The sequence below is a fragment of the Hippopotamus amphibius genome, chromosome 1, assembly GCF_030028045.1.
Source record: "Hippopotamus amphibius kiboko isolate mHipAmp2 chromosome 1, mHipAmp2.hap2, whole genome shotgun sequence".
Lineage (NCBI taxonomy): Eukaryota > Metazoa > Chordata > Mammalia > Artiodactyla > Hippopotamidae > Hippopotamus > Hippopotamus amphibius.
Window position 1 is genome coordinate 96,366,102 of NC_080186.1, and position 19,343 is coordinate 96,385,444.

At 50.5% G+C, this 19,343-nt stretch overlaps 1 protein-coding gene across 2 annotated transcripts in view; it reads left to right on the forward strand.

The window, feature by feature from the left end:
• Positions 1 to 19,343, forward strand: part of SLC6A17 (solute carrier family 6 member 17) — a 49,681-nt gene that overhangs the window by 22,025 nt on the left and 8,313 nt on the right. Inside the window, exons 4-6 of one of the 2 annotated variants that reach the window (XM_057729163.1) lie at positions 1,273 to 1,399; positions 2,158 to 2,339; positions 4,030 to 4,140. In XM_057729163.1, the coding sequence (XP_057585146.1) occupies positions 1,273 to 1,399; positions 2,158 to 2,339; positions 4,030 to 4,140 (420 nt within the window). The remainder of the gene's footprint in view (positions 1 to 1,272; positions 1,400 to 2,157; positions 2,340 to 4,029; positions 4,141 to 19,343) is intronic. The other variant, XM_057729232.1, reaches the window with a different exon arrangement.

Here is a 19,343-nt window from a genome sequence, read left to right on the forward strand (position 1 = left end):
GAAAAGGCAGCCCTGGGGGCGTGGTGTCTCCTTGCCAGTCTGCTGTGGGCATCAGCAGAGCTGGAGAAGGACTCAGGAGCCCGTGGCCGACCCAGGAGGGGTGAGGCTTTGGAAGAGTGGGAGACAGGGAGACCCCACTGGGCTGGATGGGGGACTGGTCCATGGGGCTGCAGACAAGGCCCTGCTTGGCTCTCTACGTGAGGAAACCGAGCCTCCCTTAAGGGCAAAGCCCGCAGGTGCCCATGCTCACATCTGGGGTAAAAACTGGAGTCTGCTTCTGGAAGGGACTGAGGATCTGTCAGGCCTAGCAGCAGGGACAGCCCAAATCTGCCTCACGCAGAGACTGGGAGAGATGGCCTCTGCAGAGGTTGACATGGCTGAGTACAGCGCCCTCTGCTGGGGCTGGCCAGGCTTACATGCACGAGTGTGAGTGGTCTCCCCCTCAGACTGCTTGGATTAAAAGCATCCAGGTAAAGGCAGTGGGTGTCTCTCCTTCTATATTCCACATAAGGTGTGCTGTAGGAGTGTCTGCTTGTGCATACCCGGGCTCAGGTGACATTAATAAAGCAAGGGGCTCTCAGCTCTCATGCTGCCCAGCCGTGTCACTGATGCATCACATAGCTGGGTCCCTGGAGACAGAAGGGATCTCTCCATGTCCAGAGTGGATACAGCAAATCTCTGCATGTAAAAGCATTGCTTTCAGAGAAACCCCTTGAGCCCTCAGTGAGAATCCATGTGCTCCTATTTTAAATACAATTCTACCAAGGTTGGTTGTCGTTTCCAAGAAACGAGAAGTGATGTCTTTCTAGAGGCAGGCCGCTGACAGTGCCAAACAGAAAGTAGCATCCTGAGAGAATGAAGGACGTGGGAAACCAATGCGAAGCATCTACAAAACCTCAAAAAGCACAGCAGTCCGGGGCCATTTACTGTAGCGGCAATAGCTGTGCATGCCTCCGTAGCCCCGGAGGGCAGCTCTGGAATTGTAATCCTGAGTCATCAGGAAATGATGGGGAAGTGCTTCAAGCATCTTAGAAGAATTTCAAACTGGAAAGGATTAACATTTTAAGAGTTTATTGCTTTAAAGGAGAGAACTTTAATATCTGAAACATTCCTTTGTGGATTCCCCGAATAGCAGATGAGGGGAGGATTAGAAGCAGGCCCTCAGCCGCCACCGTCCCATTCCTCCTCCTCCTCCTTCGAGGCTGTACGTGGGCAGGGGTGGGGGTGGAGTTGCCGGCAGCCTCCATGACCCTCATGGACCCCCGTCTGTAGGTCTGCCTCTTTGTCGGGCTGTACTATAATGTGATCATCGGGTGGAGCATCTTCTACTTCTTCAAGTCTTTCCAGTACCCACTGCCCTGGAGTGAGTGCCCTGTCACCAGGAATGGGACCGTGGCAGGCAAGTATGGTTCTTCCAGGGAACCCGCCAGGGGATTCTAGCCAGCTCTGTCCCAGGAAGGAGTTGAAGGAGGTGAAGAGGCGAAGGCACAGATTTGGGATTTCATTGACTTGCTGTGTCACCTTGGATAAGCCACCTACCCTCTCTGATCCTTATTTCCCCTTCTGATGCTCTCTTGCCAGCCTATCCCACAGAGTTCTTACAGGGATTGAATGAAACAGTGAGTGTGGGTATAACTCTGAAAATTGTGACTTTTGTTTAGTTATTATTAGCTACACTGTGTTACCCTAACACCATCCTATCTGGAAACAATCTTAATTTGCATGCCAGTCCTATAAAAGGCTGGATGGCTTATCCTGCCCACAGATGGGTAAACTGAGGCCCAGAAACAGCTTTCCCATGGTCACACCACTGATTTAAGCAAGGATGGAGAATGAGAATGCAGGTCTCCAGCTCCTAGCTCAGAATCTTTCCTAAGGAACTAGAGGCCAGTTCTGCCTAATCCTTCCTGCCCTCCATGGATGGATGTGGGCAGGGGGATGACATGAGTGAGAATTCAGTCAGATCAGTGTATCCTGAAGCCTCCCAGGCCCCTTGGGAGCCCAGGAGTCCTCAGGGTCTGCCAGATCCTGGCTAATCCAGAATGATATAATTCCTCCCTGCTACCCATGCTCAGCTGCCCTGGGGAGGGGTCCAGCGGAGGAGGTGGTCCCACTGGCCCCGCCACTGAGGCCCTGTGGCGTTTGTTGCCGTTTTAGTGGTAGAGGCAGAGTGTGAGAAGAGCTCGGCTACTACCTACTTCTGGTACCGAGAGGCCCTGGACATCTCCAACTCCATCTCAGAGAGTGGGGGTCTCAACTGGAAGATGACCCTGTGCCTTCTCGTGGCCTGGAGCATCGTGGGCATGGCCGTCGTCAAGGGCATCCAGTCCTCAGGGAAGGTGAGCGGGGGGCGGGGGGGGGGCACTCACACCTGCACAGGGGAAGGGGTGCTGCAGAGAAGCGTGGAGGGCAGGGGTGGAGGACTCTGGGTCCCCCCTGCAGGCTTCTTGGGGTGGGCTTGGCCTCTGGATAGCTCAGGATGAGGACACAGGCCCCCGAGGAGGTGATGGGAGTGTCACTGCTGCAGTATCATTTCCTGTGGATAGCTTGCCAGGGGTGGGCTTGCAGAAAGTCATTGCTTTGACCCCAGCTGCCTCCGTGCTCAGATAACTCAGGGCTGCTCCACAAACTTTAAAGAGAAGGAAAACCAGGAGTATGGAGCTAGGACATTCGGCTAGATCCTGGCCCCTCAGCTTCCCTAGGAAAAGCCCTAGTAGAGCCTGCTCAGCAATTTTTGGTGAAAACCCACAGCTCACTCTATCTACAACTAATGGGCTCTGTAAGCAGGTGGGCGCTGTGAGTGAAGAGAGTTTTGGGGGCCACTGAGGGTGCAGACCAGCCAAACCCCACACACCTTCTCCCAGTAGGTGAGATTGCCTTCAAATAAGGACCCTTTCTTCTATGTCATGTATCAGTATTCGTGGACTGCCAGCACTGGAAAAGAGGTTAGAGATCCGATAGCCCAACCCACCCATTTTACAGATGAGGAAACTGAGGCTCAGCAGGGGGCGGAAATCTTGCCTGAGATCAGGCAGCCAGTCAGTCAGCCCCAGAGCTGGAACTAGAACGCTGGCTGTCTGTCTGAGGCTCCAGGTTCTTCAGTGGAGTTAATGAGCAGGGAGAGGAAAAGCTAAGCCCTGGTCTAAGCCACCATCTCTTCTCTCTCCAAAGGCCAAAATAGTAGCTGGCACTTTGTGGCACTGATCAGGCACTGCCACACATATGAGTGCATTTGGGCCACAACAACCTTAGGAGCTGGGAATTATTATACCCACTTTACAGATGAGGAAATGGAGGCACCCTGGGGTTAAATAAATAGCTCAGTGTCCTGTGGCTGAAAAATGGTAGAGTCAGGATTAGAACTCAGGTGGTCTAGCTCTGGACATGCATGCTTTTCACCTTTACACCATCCTCCCCAAACAGCCTTCTTGATTTATTTCAGTGCAGCAAAATTTCGGTAAGCGTCTCATTTGTGGGAGGCTCTGTTCCAGGCACATGGGGATATAGAAATGTTCAAGAAATGCATGTGCTAGAAAATAGCATACAATTTATAATCACAAGAGGCAGGACCTTCTTCTGATGCTTTTGCTTGGGAGCCATGCCTATAACCTCCTGGATGCCTTCTGTCAAAGGAGTTCCAAGGACAGGGGAGATCCTTAGGGGGTACACTGGAGTCAGGGACAGAAAAGCAGGCATGAGACATGAAAAAAAGAAGAGGGGAGAGCAAAGAGTTCCTCACCCCCTTGGTGGCCCTTGAGGGTGGGGAGGCTGCGAGCCCAGCCCCACCAGCCCTTGAAAGGAGAAAACAAGCCTTGGGCACAGCCGTGCTGACTCCAGCTTGTCTGTGTGCTGGCTTCTGCCTTGGCTGAATGCCGGACGTGCAGTGGGTTTGGCCCTGTGCCCAGGGGTCCCAGGGCTCTGCTTTCTGCTGTCATCAGAAGAGGCTCGTGCACCCCAGCTGGGAGCAGGGAGGGGATGCCAGCTGCAGGAGGGGCTCTGCCCCACGGTGGGTCCCTGTCCTCTCTGCAGGTGATGTATTTCAGCTCCCTCTTCCCCTACGTGGTGCTGGCCTGCTTCCTGGTCCGGGGGCTGCTGCTGCGGGGGGCTGTCGATGGCATCCTACACATGTTCACTCCCAAGGTAAGGGTCTCGGGCTCCCTGGGAACACCGACAGCCCTGTTGGGCCTCGTGTGTCTCATGCAGTTGAACACTGACTGAGGACATGCTGTGTGGCGGGCACTGTGGCGGGCATTGGAGGGAGGCACCAGGGAAGGGGGCATGGGCCCTGCCTGCACGGTCCCAAGGAGAGGGACACCACATCAGTATGGGTGAAACCAGAAGCTTCAGGGAGGACATGACATCTGAAATGAGCCTCAGGGAGCAGATAGGATTTCAGTGGGTGGCAGTAGGACGTTGCAGTCAAAGGAGCTGTGTGATCAGAGTGTGGAAAAACCCTGGGCGTGCTTGGGGCCATGGTGCGAAGTCAGTTTTGGCTGGGGTGTGGGGGCAGGGAGGGGGTGGTTCATTGAATGGATCTGTGACAGCAGGAACCAAGAAGATGTCTAAGAGAAGAACACTCCCTGGGAATCCCAACTTGTACCCAAATCAGGGGAATGAGGTTACTATCTTATTAAAAATAACAGACCACGTGGATAGTGATTTTACCCTTACCAAAGCCATCCACATCTCTCATTTAATCCTCCCAGTAGTCCAGTGAGGGATGCGCAGGTCCGTGGTGCATGGTTCACAGGGCTGCCTCAGGGGCATAGGTGTCCTAAAGGTGAACACCCAGTTTCCTAAGTAAGGTCTCTGCCCACCAGGTGGCCCTGCCTCTCCGTTGCCCTCCAGACCACTGGGCACAGCTGGCATAAGCCAGTCCACTGAGGAATAAGAGAATTTCAAATGCAGATTGGCATGTCCTTCAAGGTAACCCTAAGCAAAGTACATTAGTCACCCTGGCAGGCAGGCTGGGAAGTCCGCCTCCAAATGCCAGCTAATGAGCAAGACACACCAGGGGCCTGGTAAGGCTCCAGTCCACAGGCACAGGGCCAGAACCCTGCCGGGCCAGCTTGAGGCCCTCGACATTGTCCCTCAATAGTTCCATCTCACGTGTGTGTGCACAAACACACACGCACATACATACACACACACATTAATGCTTACACAGAGAGTTCATACAAATGACACAGGGAGAAGAATCCAGATCGAGTGGGGTTTGAAATCCCCACTCCCTCCCAAACCCCCTCCCCTGCAGCTGCAAACAGCTCCTGATGTGGGGAGGGCACAGGTAGCAGTGGGCACGACACAGACCCCCCTGTATTCACTGGACAGGGCGTAACTGGCCCTCAGCGTCCTTGGATGTAACATCCGAGGTTTCTGCGTGAACAAGCACGGAGGCCCGCTTTATGAAGCACTTAGTGAATCTCCCAAGGCATGAATGTGACTGCCGAGCCACTTGGCTGGGGTAGAGTTGTTGTGAACATGTAATGTCTGACAAAGAAGAGAAAAATCCAAACCTGGTTTCTTTGGGGGAAAACAGCCATGAGAAGAAGTCCGATGGTTTTTATGAATGAATTCAACTGTATTTCTGAATCGTGATCAGTCTAATGTCTTCACTTGAGTCTTTCCGTTATATTTTATATAATATCCGTTTGTACCTTTATGAGAAAATTATATACTGTGAAGATGTTCATAAGTGTGGAGATTCACACAGGTCTCCAAATGGGCCCCTGGGTGGTGTTAAGAGAGCTTGGTACTTAACTCCAGAAACGAGCAGAAGCCATTCATAAGATCAGCTGCCAGTCCCAGGACACACAGTACTGCTCCCCTTCTGATTCAGACACTCTTTAAAACTTTTTTTTAAAGTGAAACACCTCAGACATATAAACACACATATAATAATATAATAAAAATTCTTAAATAAAATATTACAGGTGTCGTAAAAGCGCCTGTGTAGCTGGCCCTCATCCCATTCTCTTCCCTTCCCTAAAATAACCACTGTCTTGAATTTGGGGCTTAGCCTGCTAATACGTATTTAAAATTTTGTAATACATATATGTGTATCCTTAAACAAAATGTAGCATATGTGCATACTTTTAATCTTTTATATAAACTGCATTATAGGCAGCCTTCTGCAACTTGCTTTTGTCTTTGCTAAACACTCTTTTCTGAGATTTTAGCTATACTGATTTAGGTAGCTCTGATGCATCCATTTTCATGGCTGTGTTGTATTCCACTATAGCACTAAACTAAAATGTATTTATTCGTTCTCTAGTTGATGGTCATTTAAGTTGTTTCCAGTTCTTCCCATTGCTAATAATGCTAATAAACATTAAGACACAGGTCTTCATGTGCACACCTTTCTCTAGGGCGTATATGTTTCGGAGTGGAATTGCTATCTTGAAGGGTACGTATGTCTTCAGCTTTACTAGCTGTTGGCCAAATTGCTCTCCAAAGTGTTTTGCATCTATTGATATTAACACTCCTACCAGTTGTATATGAGATTCCCAGTTGCTCCACATGTGTTACACTACAATTTTTGCCAATCAGATGGATGCAAAAAGGTTGAGGTACACTTTGAATAACAGGGGCACTCCTTTCCCAAACCTTTTCCTGGAGGTTCAGGAAACAGTGTGGTTCCACTTTAGCATTTGCAGTGGCCCAGAGTCTTCATGAGGTGAAACTTAAAGAAATCAAATCCAGAAGGCCCTAGAAGAGCCAGGTCACCAAGAACCAGCAGGCGTGGCCTCTGGTCCATCTAGCTCTTGTGATCTTCAGGTATGGATAGAGCCTATGGGGCCCATCTTGAGACCTTGTCCACTGAGCAGTGCCATGGGGCAGCTCCTGCCCTTGACCCCAGAGGGATGTATAGAACAGGGAAGGGGAGGCTTGAGGGCCTCAGAGGCCAAACCCCTCCATCAAGGATCTCCTTCACAACCTGTGCCACGGTTTGTTTTAGGCAGGTGAGGCCTGGTGGTGATAGCTGGGGTGAAGTTCTTGTTTACAGATCCTTCCAAATCATCTGCAAAAAGTGTAGACCCCCTCTCAGACACAAATGTCTGACTGTCCATCCATGGCAAACTGCTTTTTTCAGCACGGGATTGGTGAGATATGAGGAACCCAGGAGCCGTTTCAAGTCCTTGCTTTGTAGAGTGCTGCAGAGTGCCAGGGTCACTGCCCACAGCTGCCCAGCCTGTGCACTGCTCCATTCAGATCGACCACAATGTAAATGACATCACCAGGGGTCATGCCACTTGGCAGCCATGGCAGAGTCTAAGATGATTTTTGGCCAGGGCATCTCAGAATCCACCTGAAAGAAGCACAGGCTCTCCATGGGTATGCCAGCAAGATGCCCCCTCCTATACGGACATAATCCAAGCTGGAGGACCTGGACCCTCAGTCCATGCCTTCAAGCAGCTACTGGGTGTGAGGAATGCACTGTGGCCCAGATACCATCATGACCCACTAGCACCTTTGATGGAACAGTAGCTCATGTTAATGGCGGATGAACTTGAATTCCTTGGGCTACTTCTCTCCATCCAGTTAAAAACCCCGGGTCAGTATGGTGTACCATACAATTAACTGTGTTATTTGCTTAATATAAAATGGATTATGGTAAATTTTCTAACCGCCAAAACTTCCAGGGAATATTTATCAAAATTACAACTGTTCACATCCCTTGGCCCAGCAATTCCCTTTCTAGATATTCATCCTACAGATGTACTCACCCACAAATAAAATGATCCGTGCACAATATTGGTCATTACAGCATTTGTTCTGGTAGCGAAAAAATGTAAGCAACCTGAATGACCATCATTTATTTATTTATTTCTTCATTCAATAAAGGTTCATTGAATTCCTGTTATGTTCTGGGCACTGCTGTGGGTCCTGGGATCTAGCAGTGAAGAGAGCAGATAAACTTCCTGGCCCTGTTGGAGCTTATATTTTAGTAAAAGGAGACAGATTATGTAAGATAAAGGAGTTGTTGGATGGTGTTGCTAAGAAGAAAAATAGAGCAGTGAAAGAAGGATTTGGGGCACTGGGGGGAGGATTGCTTAGCTCGTGTGCTCAAGGAGGGCCTCCCTGAGAAAGTGATATTTGAATGAAGATCTGATGGAGGTGAGCGAGCAGGCCGTGTGGATATTTGGAAGTAGCACATTCCATTTTAAACAGAGAGAACAGTAAATGAAAAGCCCTTGAGTCTGTACACGTCTCAAGGAGGCTGTTGTGGCTGGAGTGGGAAGAGAGAAATAGGACCTGCAGCCAATGGGGCAGTGGGGAGTCAGACCAGGAGGGTCTTGTAGGCCAGGTAAGGACTCTGGTGTTTACTCGGGGTGAAATGGGGGCCATTGGAGAGCTCTGAGCAGAGGAGTGACATGATCTGGCTTCCACCTTCCAAGGATCACTCTGGCTGCCATAGAGAATCTGAGGGGGCAAGGGTAGGATAGGAAGACCTGCTAGAAGGCTCTACCCGGATGCTAGAATTCATCCAGGTGGGAGATGACTGTGGCTGGAGCCCAGGTGATGTCGCTGGAAGTGATGAGAAGTGGTCATGTGGAGGCTATATTTAGAAAGTAGAGTCAACAGGATTTGCCGCTGGGTTGGGTGTGAGGTGTGTGAGAGAGGGGCGACAAGGATGACTGCAAGGCCTTTTGCCTGAGCAGCTAGAAGGGCGGAGCTGACATTTATGGAGTTGGGGGAAGATGGTGGGGGGAGCAGATTTGGTGGGGAACACCGAGAGTACTATTTTGAACATGGCAGGTCTAAAACATCTAAGAGATATCCAAGTGGAGATGTTGAGTAGGTGGTTGGATAGATGAGTCTGGAGGTCGGATGGAAGTATACATTTGGGAGTCTAAGAATTTCAAGTCGTGGACTGGTTATAGTTACCTGGAGAGTGAACATAGAAAAGAGGACTAAACACTGAGCACTGGGGTCCCAACATTTAGAGGTTGGGGAGAGATAGTCAATAAGGGATGAGGAGAAGAGAGAGAGAGAGAGAGAGAGAGAGAGAGAGAGAGAAGTCTACAGAGGCCAAGTGGATAAAGTGCTCTAAGAGGGAGGGAATGGTCAGCCAAGTCCAAAGCTGCTGAGAAGTCAGGTGATGAGGACAGAGAAAAGGCCAATGAGCTTGGCAGCAGTGGGGTCACTGGTAGTGCTACAAGAGCTGTTGTGGTGGTGTGCTGAGGACAGCATCTAGTAACAATGGGTTCAAGGGAAAATGGGGGGGGCGGGGAGGAACTGGAGACAAGTAATAAAGACCACGTATCTTCGTGAGTTTTGCTGTAAGGGGAGAAGAGGATTGGGAAATGGGGTGGTAACCAGAGAGGACCGTGGGATCAAAGGTGTTATTTCGGAATTTTATATGATGATAAAAGCAACCCATCATGCATGGCTGCTGGAGATGTAAAATGGTGCAGCCGCTTTGGAAAACAGTCTGGCAGTTCCTCAAAATGTTAGACAGTTAGTGTATGACCCAGCAATTCCACTTCTAGGCGCATATCCAAGAGAACTGAAAACATATGTTCAAAAACTCGTGTACCAGTGTTCATCGCAGCATTATTCATAATAGCCAAGAGTAGACACAACTCAAATGTCCATCAACTGATGAATGGAAAGATAAAAGGTGCTGTGTTCACACAATGGAATATTAGCTGGCCATACAAAGGAGTGAAGTACGTGCTACAACATGGATGAATTCATCCTACAAGACATTATGCTGAGGGAAAGAAGCCGGTCACAAAAGATTGCATATTGGGACTTTCCTGGTGGTCCAGTGGTTGAGACTCTGCGCTTCCACTGCAGGGGGCACGGGTTCGATTGCTGGTTGGAGAACTAAGATCCCGCATGCCATGCAGCGCGGCCAAAAAAAAAAAAAAATAACCCCACATATTGTATGATTCTGTTTATATAAAATGTCCAGAATAGGTGACTCTGTAGAGACCGAAAACCAATGTTAGTGGTCACTTAGGGCTGGGCTTGTGGGAAGGTTGGGGGAGAAATGAGGAGTGACTGTTAACGGTGTGGGCTTTCTCTTCGGGGTGATGAAGATGTTCTAAAATTGATTATGGGAATGGTTGTGCAGCTCTGTGATATACTAAAAACCATTGAACTGTACACTTTTTAAAAAATCCAAAAAAGAGAGGGAAATTGCTGCTATGGGAGAGGAGGGAACCAAAGTCCTTGAATAAGCAGGAGAGGTGGGACCCAGTGCCCAGGTGGAGGAGTTGGTCTTAGCTCAGAGCACACACTGTCCCTGAAGGAGCAGGCGGGACGGACCAGCCTGTGGCACAGATGCTGGCAGCTGAGAAGCGGTGGTGAGGAGCTTCTCACTGTGGGAGCTCTCTTCTCATGGGGTCATTTTTCACTGTGAAGTAGGCAGCAAGGGCATCGGCTGAGAGTAGAGATGGTGGGGGAGGTGTTGGAGGCCTAAGGAGGGGTGAGTGTGATGTAACTGTGCATGGGATGGGGATGTGCGCACATGGGGGTGGGGGTGGGGGGAGCTGGAGGTTAGGGGTTTGAGGAGCAGTGAAGGCAGCCAGTGGGGTTCCAGTTACACCATGGATAGTTCTTCACATTTTACCGTCTCTGAAGGCAGGCTCTTCCCACAATCAGTGAGGCACTTAGAACAGTCATGTGTTTTCCAGCAGACGGAGCTTACTATGTGAGGCATCTTACATATATGAACTCATTTAAACTCATAACAATTCTAGAAGTATTATTATTATCACTGTTTTCCACTTGGGGAAGCTGAAGCACAGAGAGGTTAAATAATTAGTCCAAGGTCCCACGTGTCCTGGGCCCAAGGTGTGCATTGTGTCCAGCTATGCTGCCTGGGGACAGGCCCAGAATAGATGGAGGGCTGGACATCACCAGGTTCAGGAGCTTATCCAGCGATGACAATGGAGACATGCAGAGGAGATGAGAGTGTAAGCAAGGAGTGATGAGAAGGACGGACATTGACTAAGACAGTGACAGAGGGAAGTTAGGACAGAAACAGGGCGAGGGGCAGTGGGATGGAGGTAGGCCAAAGGATTGGAGGTCCCAGCAAGGCTGAAGAATTTTTAGAGCTTAGATACTAGAGTTGAGCTGGAAAGACAGGGTGCTTTGGAGTAGGGGATCCTTAAAACTGAGGTTTAATTGGAGCACAGCTACTAGTCATGACAAAGGCCATGGCTTGACCATAGAAGTGGGGGGAAGAACCAGAGTACTGGAAATGTTGCAGGAAAATGGGGCATGAGAGGATAGTCATGTCCCAGGTCTTGGGTGAGTCCCTGGGACGGGCTGCCAAGTGAAGGTCCTTGGCTTCATGCAGGAAATTAAGAGCGAGCCATAGTAAAGTGAAGGCAGATTTACTGAGATACAATTCCATAGGCAGAATGCGGTCTGTCTCAGGAGGCAAGAGTGCCCCTGAGGTGTGGGGGTGGTTAGTTTTTATGGGCTGGGAAATTTCATAAGCTAACATGTGGGAGGATTATTCCAACTATTTTGGGAAAGGGGCAGGGATTTCCAGGAACTGGGCCATCACCCATTTTTTGGCTTTTTATTCTTGGCCTGGGAACTGTCCTGGTGCCTGTGGGTGTGTGATGTAGCTAATCTATTACAATGACCGTATAATGAGGCTCAAAGTCCGCTGGAAGTCGAATCTTCTGCCATCTTGGGTCTAATTGGTTCTAACCAGTTTTCGTTGTGTCCTCAACAGCTCTGTCATTCTTTTAAAGGTTGTGCCCTGCTCCCTTCCCTCCTGTCTCAGAAGGGAGGAGGAAAGGGACCTAGAGGCAGATTGTTGGAGGGGATAGTGATGGAGATGTTAAAATCACTCAGATGAGGGCAGCAGTAGTGTTGGGAAGAGAGACGGTGCGCAGTGCAATGCAGGGGAGAGGCCTGGAGAGCAGGCAGCACCCTGACCACTCAGGCCCAGTGGTCCCAAGGGTGCGAGAAGACAGCCTTTATCTGATGAGAGGCTGCAGGGGCTGCCTCTGCCTCAGGGCCATTTGCTCAGCCCTTCCCTGCACATCAGGCTCCCCTGGGGGCTGTAACGACCAGGAACAACTACCAGTGCTCAGGCCCACCCCTGACTAATGAGAATCCAGCAAGCAGACTCATTAGTCAGGATGGCTGGGTGTGATGTCCAGATGGTAGTAGGTCGGCAGGGCTCCCCAGGTGATGCTGACGTGCAGCCAGGCTGGAGAGCCGCTGAGTCACAGCCAGAAGGTGCACAGAACGTCCGGAGATGGGCTGTAGCCATGGAGGAGTGCGTGATGACAGAGCCCAGGGGTGGGGTGCAGGCAGCTGGAGGGGCGGCATGGAGGCTTGAGGCAGAACAGGGGACAGACCTGGCCATCTGGGGATGAAGTCCAGATGAAGGGTGACCCAAGAGTCGTGGGCATCTTGCAGCAGCAGAGCTAAACTGGGCCCTGGGACTGAGGACCTGGCCTGGTGGTCCCTTAGGCAGACTGTGGGGACGAGGCGGTGAGTGGGCAGGGGCAGGGGGGCAGCTTACCAGGACCCCTGGAACGCTGTGGATTCCCGACTCAGCAGGGTGAGGAAGTGCTGAGGCTGGGGGCAACATCTCCAGTAGAAAAAACGGGGAGGGGTACACACAAACACACACATTTATATGTGTGTGTGTGACGTGTGTGTGTGTGTGTGTGTGTGTATCTATATTGCTTGTATACATATAAAATATCACTGGACGGGCAGGCAAGAGACTGGTACCGTGGTTACATCTGGGGAAGAGGAACTGACTGTTTGGGATACAGGGGCGAGAAAAAGAAGACCCTTTGATGCCTTTTGAGTTTTAAACCACATAACGCTGTAATCAGTCGAGATGGAAGCCGCACTAGTTTTTTCCGGGCTGGGGCCTTGGCACAACCTGAGCCATGCGGGAGCTGCGGGCATCCGCTCTGTGGCCTCTAGCGCCTAAACAAGTGAGCGGCTCTGCCTGGCGAGGACAGGCCGCAGAGTCAAGAGTGTGCCTTAACCCTTAGAGAAGAGACGTGGGGTCCCTGCAAAGGCGCAGGTGGAGCGGTGAGTGGAGGACCTTCGTGACCCCTACAGTTAGAGTAAGGCTTCCGAGCAGGGTGGCGGGGTGGGCTCTGGAGCCGGACAGTCTGGCTCAGATCCCAGCTCATCACTCCGTCGTGGGAGCGCAAGTTCCTTGGCCTTTAGGGGCCTTAGTTCCCTCAGCTGCAAGACGGGGTGAACCACGGCAGCTCCCTCACAGCGTCATCAGGAGAGCACGTGGGACGGTTCCGGGATGCAGAGAGCGCATGGTAAGCGTTAGCTATGATTCTTCTCGTCCGTCGTGAAGGTGACACGGTTCTTGGGCAGCAGGAACCAGGTGCCCCAGTGCCATCTGGTGTCTGCAGGCTCGCCTGTGCTGAGAAGCAAGGGCGGCGTGCGCTCCTGTCACGCGTCAGCCCGGGCTAGGGCTCGGCAGCTGCTTGTTGGTTCAAAAAGCATCTTCATGCCGCTGAGTCAATGGTGTGGAACACCTTGCTCCCTGCGTAAGGAAGTGACTCAGCCGTGTGCCAAGGAAATGGCAGGAAGCCATTGCTCTCTTTCAGGGTGGGCACCCCGAGGCAGGTTTGAGCCTTGTCTTCCGTGAGGAAAGCCGGTTTCCTGCCTCTCCTCTTGCAGTCACTTCCTGACGTCCAGAAAGGACACTGGGCTTCCTGAGGTCTGGCCGTGGGTTCATCCTCTGTTGACACTATGATCGGGACCTTGTTGAAATCAGGCACCATTCTCCCTGAAATCCTGAAAGAGACCCTTTAAATTCAAGGAACACAGGCATTCAATCCTGCAGGTGCCTGACTCTGTTTACCTCCAGGTGAGCATTGGGCTTCCGGTCATTTCCACCGGCAAGAGTGCCCCTCCACGCTGTGGGCTGGCAGGGGGGATGCCTAGGGACCACTCACACAAAGGTCAAGCTTTGGCCCTTTCAGTTGCTTTCCTGGGGCCTTATTAATGTCAGATTTGGATCCATCAACTTACTTCAAAATAATCTAGAGGTGGGCAGGGGGAAGGGTGAGGATATAGAGGAAGCAAGATTAGTCATATGTTGATAATTGTTGAAGCTAGGTGACAGGTCCATGGTGGCTCATTACATTATCTTTCTACTTTTATACATTTTGTAATCAATATTCCACAATTTTTAAAAATGGAAAAAGAACAGCAAATAGATACAATCTTCCAAAACAACTTTTGTTTCCATCCAAAATCTTTGTGCATAAGACGATCCTACCCTATCCTCTGAGAAATCCCGCACGCTATAGGGCCAGCTCTGATGGCGCAGTTTGGGATTATGGTGTCCTCCTTGAGGTAGCTGCCTTCCTTTATGAAATTTGGCCCTGATGGTGCCTGGGCCTAGGAATTTGTCCACATCTTAGTTTTACACTTAGGGAGTGATAAAAATCTTGATGACATGTTTGAGTCTCACAAATGGCCCAGACCTTTTTGTAACAACTTTAGCAATGACTGACATAGATAAGAAAGGAAATACTTATAAAAAGAGAGAGAAAAAAGAGAAGGAAAGGAAGCCAGAATTAAAATAGCCTAGTTTTAGAAAGTAGAAGTTTAAAGTCCTCTGGATCTTCCTGTCCTAGAAGATTGCATCTTAGCACAAAAAGGCTGGTACAACTTCATAGCCCCTGGTCTGGTCCTTTCTACTCAGCTCACCTTGAGGACACAGGTCAACCTTTGACTGTCTCTTTCTTGCCCCCCACTCTTTCCTTCTCGCCTGTGTGCCAGTCACTGCTCACACAAAGATGAGCAGGAGATGAACTCCACCCCTATCTAGCACCAAGTGTGGAAAGGAAGACAGACGCATAAACCTGTAATGCAGGTATTGACAAGAGCTGTGAGAGCCCAGGGACCACGACTAGCTCTGCCAGAAGCAGTCAGGAAAAGCTTCAAAGAGCAGGTGATATTTGTGCTGGGTTTTGAGAAGTAAATAGGAGTTCACCAGAAACTGAGTAGGTGGAAGGGAATTCCAGGCAGAGGGAGCAGCCTGGGCAAAGGCCAGAAGTACAAGACCATGGTGCTTTGCAGAGTAGTTAGGATGTTCAGAACATAGAATGGAAAAAGATTTTCTGGTAGACAGTGGGGAACCATCGAAGATGTTTCAACATGCAAATGGCATGGCCAGCACTGTGTCCATCTCAAATCTGCCCTCTCTTACAAAATCTTGTGCTTCTTGCTAGTTGGAACTCTGCAACTACCGAGAGCCTTCCCACTAGGTCCAGGTTTCTAGCCTGAGGTTCCAGCAGATTGCTAGGACTGTCGTGACTGACATCTGTGAACTTCAGGGAATGACAGCATGCCTTCTAGGCATAAGTAATCCACCCATTTCTGGAAACTTCTGGGAGAAGGGAGGTGCAGATGTTCGTTCCCAGTGGGACTATGATTATTTTGCTCTCCTTTTTTAATAATATCCAAATTTCTATCAGGAGCATGTATAGGCCCCTATTTCTTTACTCACAATGCCAAAATCCAAATAGCCTTAAAATTAAAAAAAAAAAAAAAATTTTTTTTTTCTTTCTCCTACAACTCATTTGGCGGCAAAATGACCTGAACAGATGTGAGGCTATTCATCGTCTTTATTGACTCATTTGGTGCGAATATTCATATTCTGCTGCAGAAATACTACTGGTCTGATTACAGGGTGCTGCCCCAGACCCCACTGGGGTGTTATGTAATTGTGTGGCATGTGCACCCTATTACCTTTCTGAAGTGAAATTAGAAACAAAGCCTGATTCCCAAAACCAGTCTGGCCCCAAGGCTTTTAGATGAAGAGATGCAGGTCTGTATTACTTTTGTAAAGAAGGTGACACTGCAAGTGCAGCAGGCCCTCAACAGTGTGGGGTGACCCTGTGCCATTTCTCTGGCCACATTTTTCTCCCCGTGTTCCATGGTGAGTGTTTCAAACCACTTCCACTGCCTGAAACTTCTGACCTCTCCTCCCAGCGCTCCTTACCGCCAACAGATGATTTTGCCTCCTGCTTTGTGGGAAGGACAGAAGCCACCCAGACTGAAACTCCCTTAGATGATGGAGACAGAAACAGAATATATTGGGTTGGCCAAAGAGTTCGTTTGGGTGTTTGCATGACATCTTACGGAAAAAACTTGAACGAACCTTTTGGCCAACCCAATACAACCCTGCCTGCAGCTGCCCCATCCTGTCTTCTTCCCCTCGTCTCCCAGATGAGCAGCTCAAGGGTCTCCTACGGAGGACAGCACCTCTTCCCTCCTGTAGGGCCCCTGCTCTCCAGCAGCTTTATGTATTGTCAAGTCACTGCATTAAAAAGAGCAACGAGACAACAAATCAACAAGCAACCCTCCATCGATTGCATAGCCTTCTCTGCACACTGCCCTGTCTTTCATTCCAAGCCTGGCCTCTCCACAGTCTTCACCATTTCTTCCCCTCTGCTTCTCAACTCTCCTCATTCCTACTTGTCTTCTGGCCCCTTTGCTCCCTGTACAGCTCCAGCTAAGCCCACCCATGACCTCGTGGCTGTAGCATCTTTCACTGCATAGCCTGGGTCCCCACTCCTCCCTGGCGGGCTTTCTTTCTCCATGATCCAGCCCTCTCTTGCTTTTCCTCCTGCCTCTACTGCTGCGGCTCCTCTCCCCCCCTGTAAGAGCCTCTTCCCTGCTTTAAACGTGCAGATCTTGACTTGGCCCTAGGCTCTTGCCTCTTCTCACTCTACCCACAGCCTCAGCTGCGATCACTGCTGGTACACCTGCCTACTCACACATCATACCTCCAGCCCAGCGCTCTCCTCAAAACTCCAAACTCACTTGCCTAACTGCTGGCTTGACACCTCCTTGTAGATATCTTAAGGACACCTTAAACTCAGCATTTCTAGAAGGGATGCTTTGATCGTTCCTGTTCTAACCCTGCCTCTCTTCCACTGTTTCCACCTTCACCCACTCAGGTCTGCAGGCCAGAGCTGTGGCCGTCACCCTGGCTTCTCCCCCTACTGTGCACCCCCATCTCCGGTCTGTCACTAAGGTAGACTTGGTTTTTCCTGCTATAGCCTCTCCATCTTCACCATCCTGACCCGAGGCAATGCCACCATTACCTCCCACCTGTACCCCAGGAGGCAGGTCTGCTGCACCCAAGCACCCCTTCCTTGCAGGTCTGCTGCATCCACTGGTTTCTTTTAGAAATGCCCATCTGATCACTTCCTTCACTCCCCTTAGTGCTTTCCCTGGTTAAGTGCTTTTTTAGGATCAAGACAGGGATCCTTATGGACCTTTTCTCTTACCCCTCTGATTCTCCCAGCCTCCCTGATCCACTCCTGCCTTGTCCTCGCCGTGCCAGCCGGCCTGGCCTCCTTCACTTCCCTTCACACATTGCTCCCCGTGTGAGGAGTGTGTCCTCCTCTGCCCCGCCTTGGGGCTTCTGCACACACTGTTCCTTCTGCCTGAATGCTCTTCCCTTTAGCGATGGCAGCTCAAAGATCCCTTCCTCTGCAAGCCTTCGCTGACTGCCTGACTCATTCAGATCCCCCTCTCACAGGCTCTCCCAGCATTAGGTATCTGGCTTTCCCAGCCCTTGTCACTTTTGCAACGTAACATCTATTGATGGGGTCATTTGACCAATGTCCATCTCTCCAACTAGAATGTCAGCTCCACGAGAGCTGGGACCTTGCCTGCTATTGCTGCCCGTGGTTCGCCACCACTTAATACCAGGCCTGGCCCACAGTAGGTGCTCAGGGTTTGATACACAAGTGGCTGCACGTCATACCCACAGGGAGCCCACAGCACGTTACAGCTGTTGAGTGTACAGCAAGGGGGAGTGGGTGGGAGGGTGTCCCCTCCTCATGGATGCCAGGGGGCTCTTGGCTCCTTAAGGTCTGGACTCTGGGCTTTCTTGGTGGACCAAAGATGGCTTTACCTCTTCTGTGCAGGGTGGGGGACAGTAATCTCCCCTGGAATGCACATACTAGCGGCCAGGCAGTCCTCCTGGGCCTCCATTTGTGTGCAGGATCCCAAGCCCAAGGGCTCTACTGCCATCTCCCTCCTCCTCCTCCCCTAGCCCATCACTCTGCCAGCCTCCAAGCTTGCCAACGCTTCCTCCGCTGGAGAGTGACTCCTGGTGCTCAGATGTGCCTGGGAAGCTGCTGAGATGGTGGGCCTCCGCCCTAGATGTCAGGGCTGCAGTATTAGAGCTGGGTGAGCCCTAAGCCCATCACTTTACTGTACACACAAGGAACAACTCACCCATAGGCGTGCAACAAGGGGCAGCCGGGCCAGGACCATGTGGGGCTTGTGCCCACAGAGGGAGAAGATTCTCTAGTTCGCTCCTTGCCTCCTTCATCTGTGTGGAGTGAAGTCAGCTGGGCCCACCCCAGCAGCAAAGGTGCAAAGGGAAAGGGGCCTGAGGAGTGCAGTTGCCGGCTAGCTGAGTCAGGAAATGATGGTAGGAGGGCGCCATGGCCCCGTATCCGATTAGCTGTATTTTAGTAACTCCTCTGCCCCAGCTGGCTGGCTCCAGTTCTTTGAGTGAGTTATTTCACCTTTGGGTCTCAGTTCACACTTTCCAAATGTGAATAACAATTTCTGGTAATTCCCTGGTGGTTGAGTGGTTAGTTCTCCGTGCTTTCACTGCCAGGGTCCAGTTTCAGTCCCTGGTCAGGGAACTAAGGTCCCACAAGCGGCAAAGAAAACAAAAAAATTTCTTCCCTTCTGGAAAAAACAAAAAAACAAAAAATCACCTCTGTCCTGACCAGTTCAGAGGCATTTTGTCAGGATTAAATGCTCCTATGCACCAGGCACTACTTGAGACTGTACATTTGATCCTCACAATCACTTTGGGTGGGAGACTCTGTTATTATTCCCATTTTTGAGATGAGAAAACAGAGGCTCATAAAACAAGCACTATCACTTGCCTAAGCGTTCTCAGCTATTTAAAGAGGGAGTCAGACTTACACCTCAGTCTGTCCAACTCTAAAACCCTATGCTGGGCCCAAGCCCTAGTCCCTGCCCTGAAGAACAAACAGTAAAAGGAAAACAGACATATAAACTGTTTGGAAATTGCCCCGTGCCATCTAGATGCTGTGGAGGTCCTGGCTCCTGTTGGGTCTGAGGGCAGATGGAGGGTCAGGCAGGGGCTTCCCTTTCCAGGAAGTGTTGGGTTCTATGCTTCAGGTTAGGTGGGTTTGGGGTGATTCTTCTGTGATCTAGGGCATGTATCTAGAAAAAGTACATGAATGAACTTTGTTTGTTTGTTTCCTTTTTTGGAAAAGGGAGTTTGGTGGGCAGGAAGGAGAGGTTGGTATCTTTTTTCGCAGTTTGAGGTGGAGGAGGTATCAGGGAGACATTGGTGTTCTTAGTTG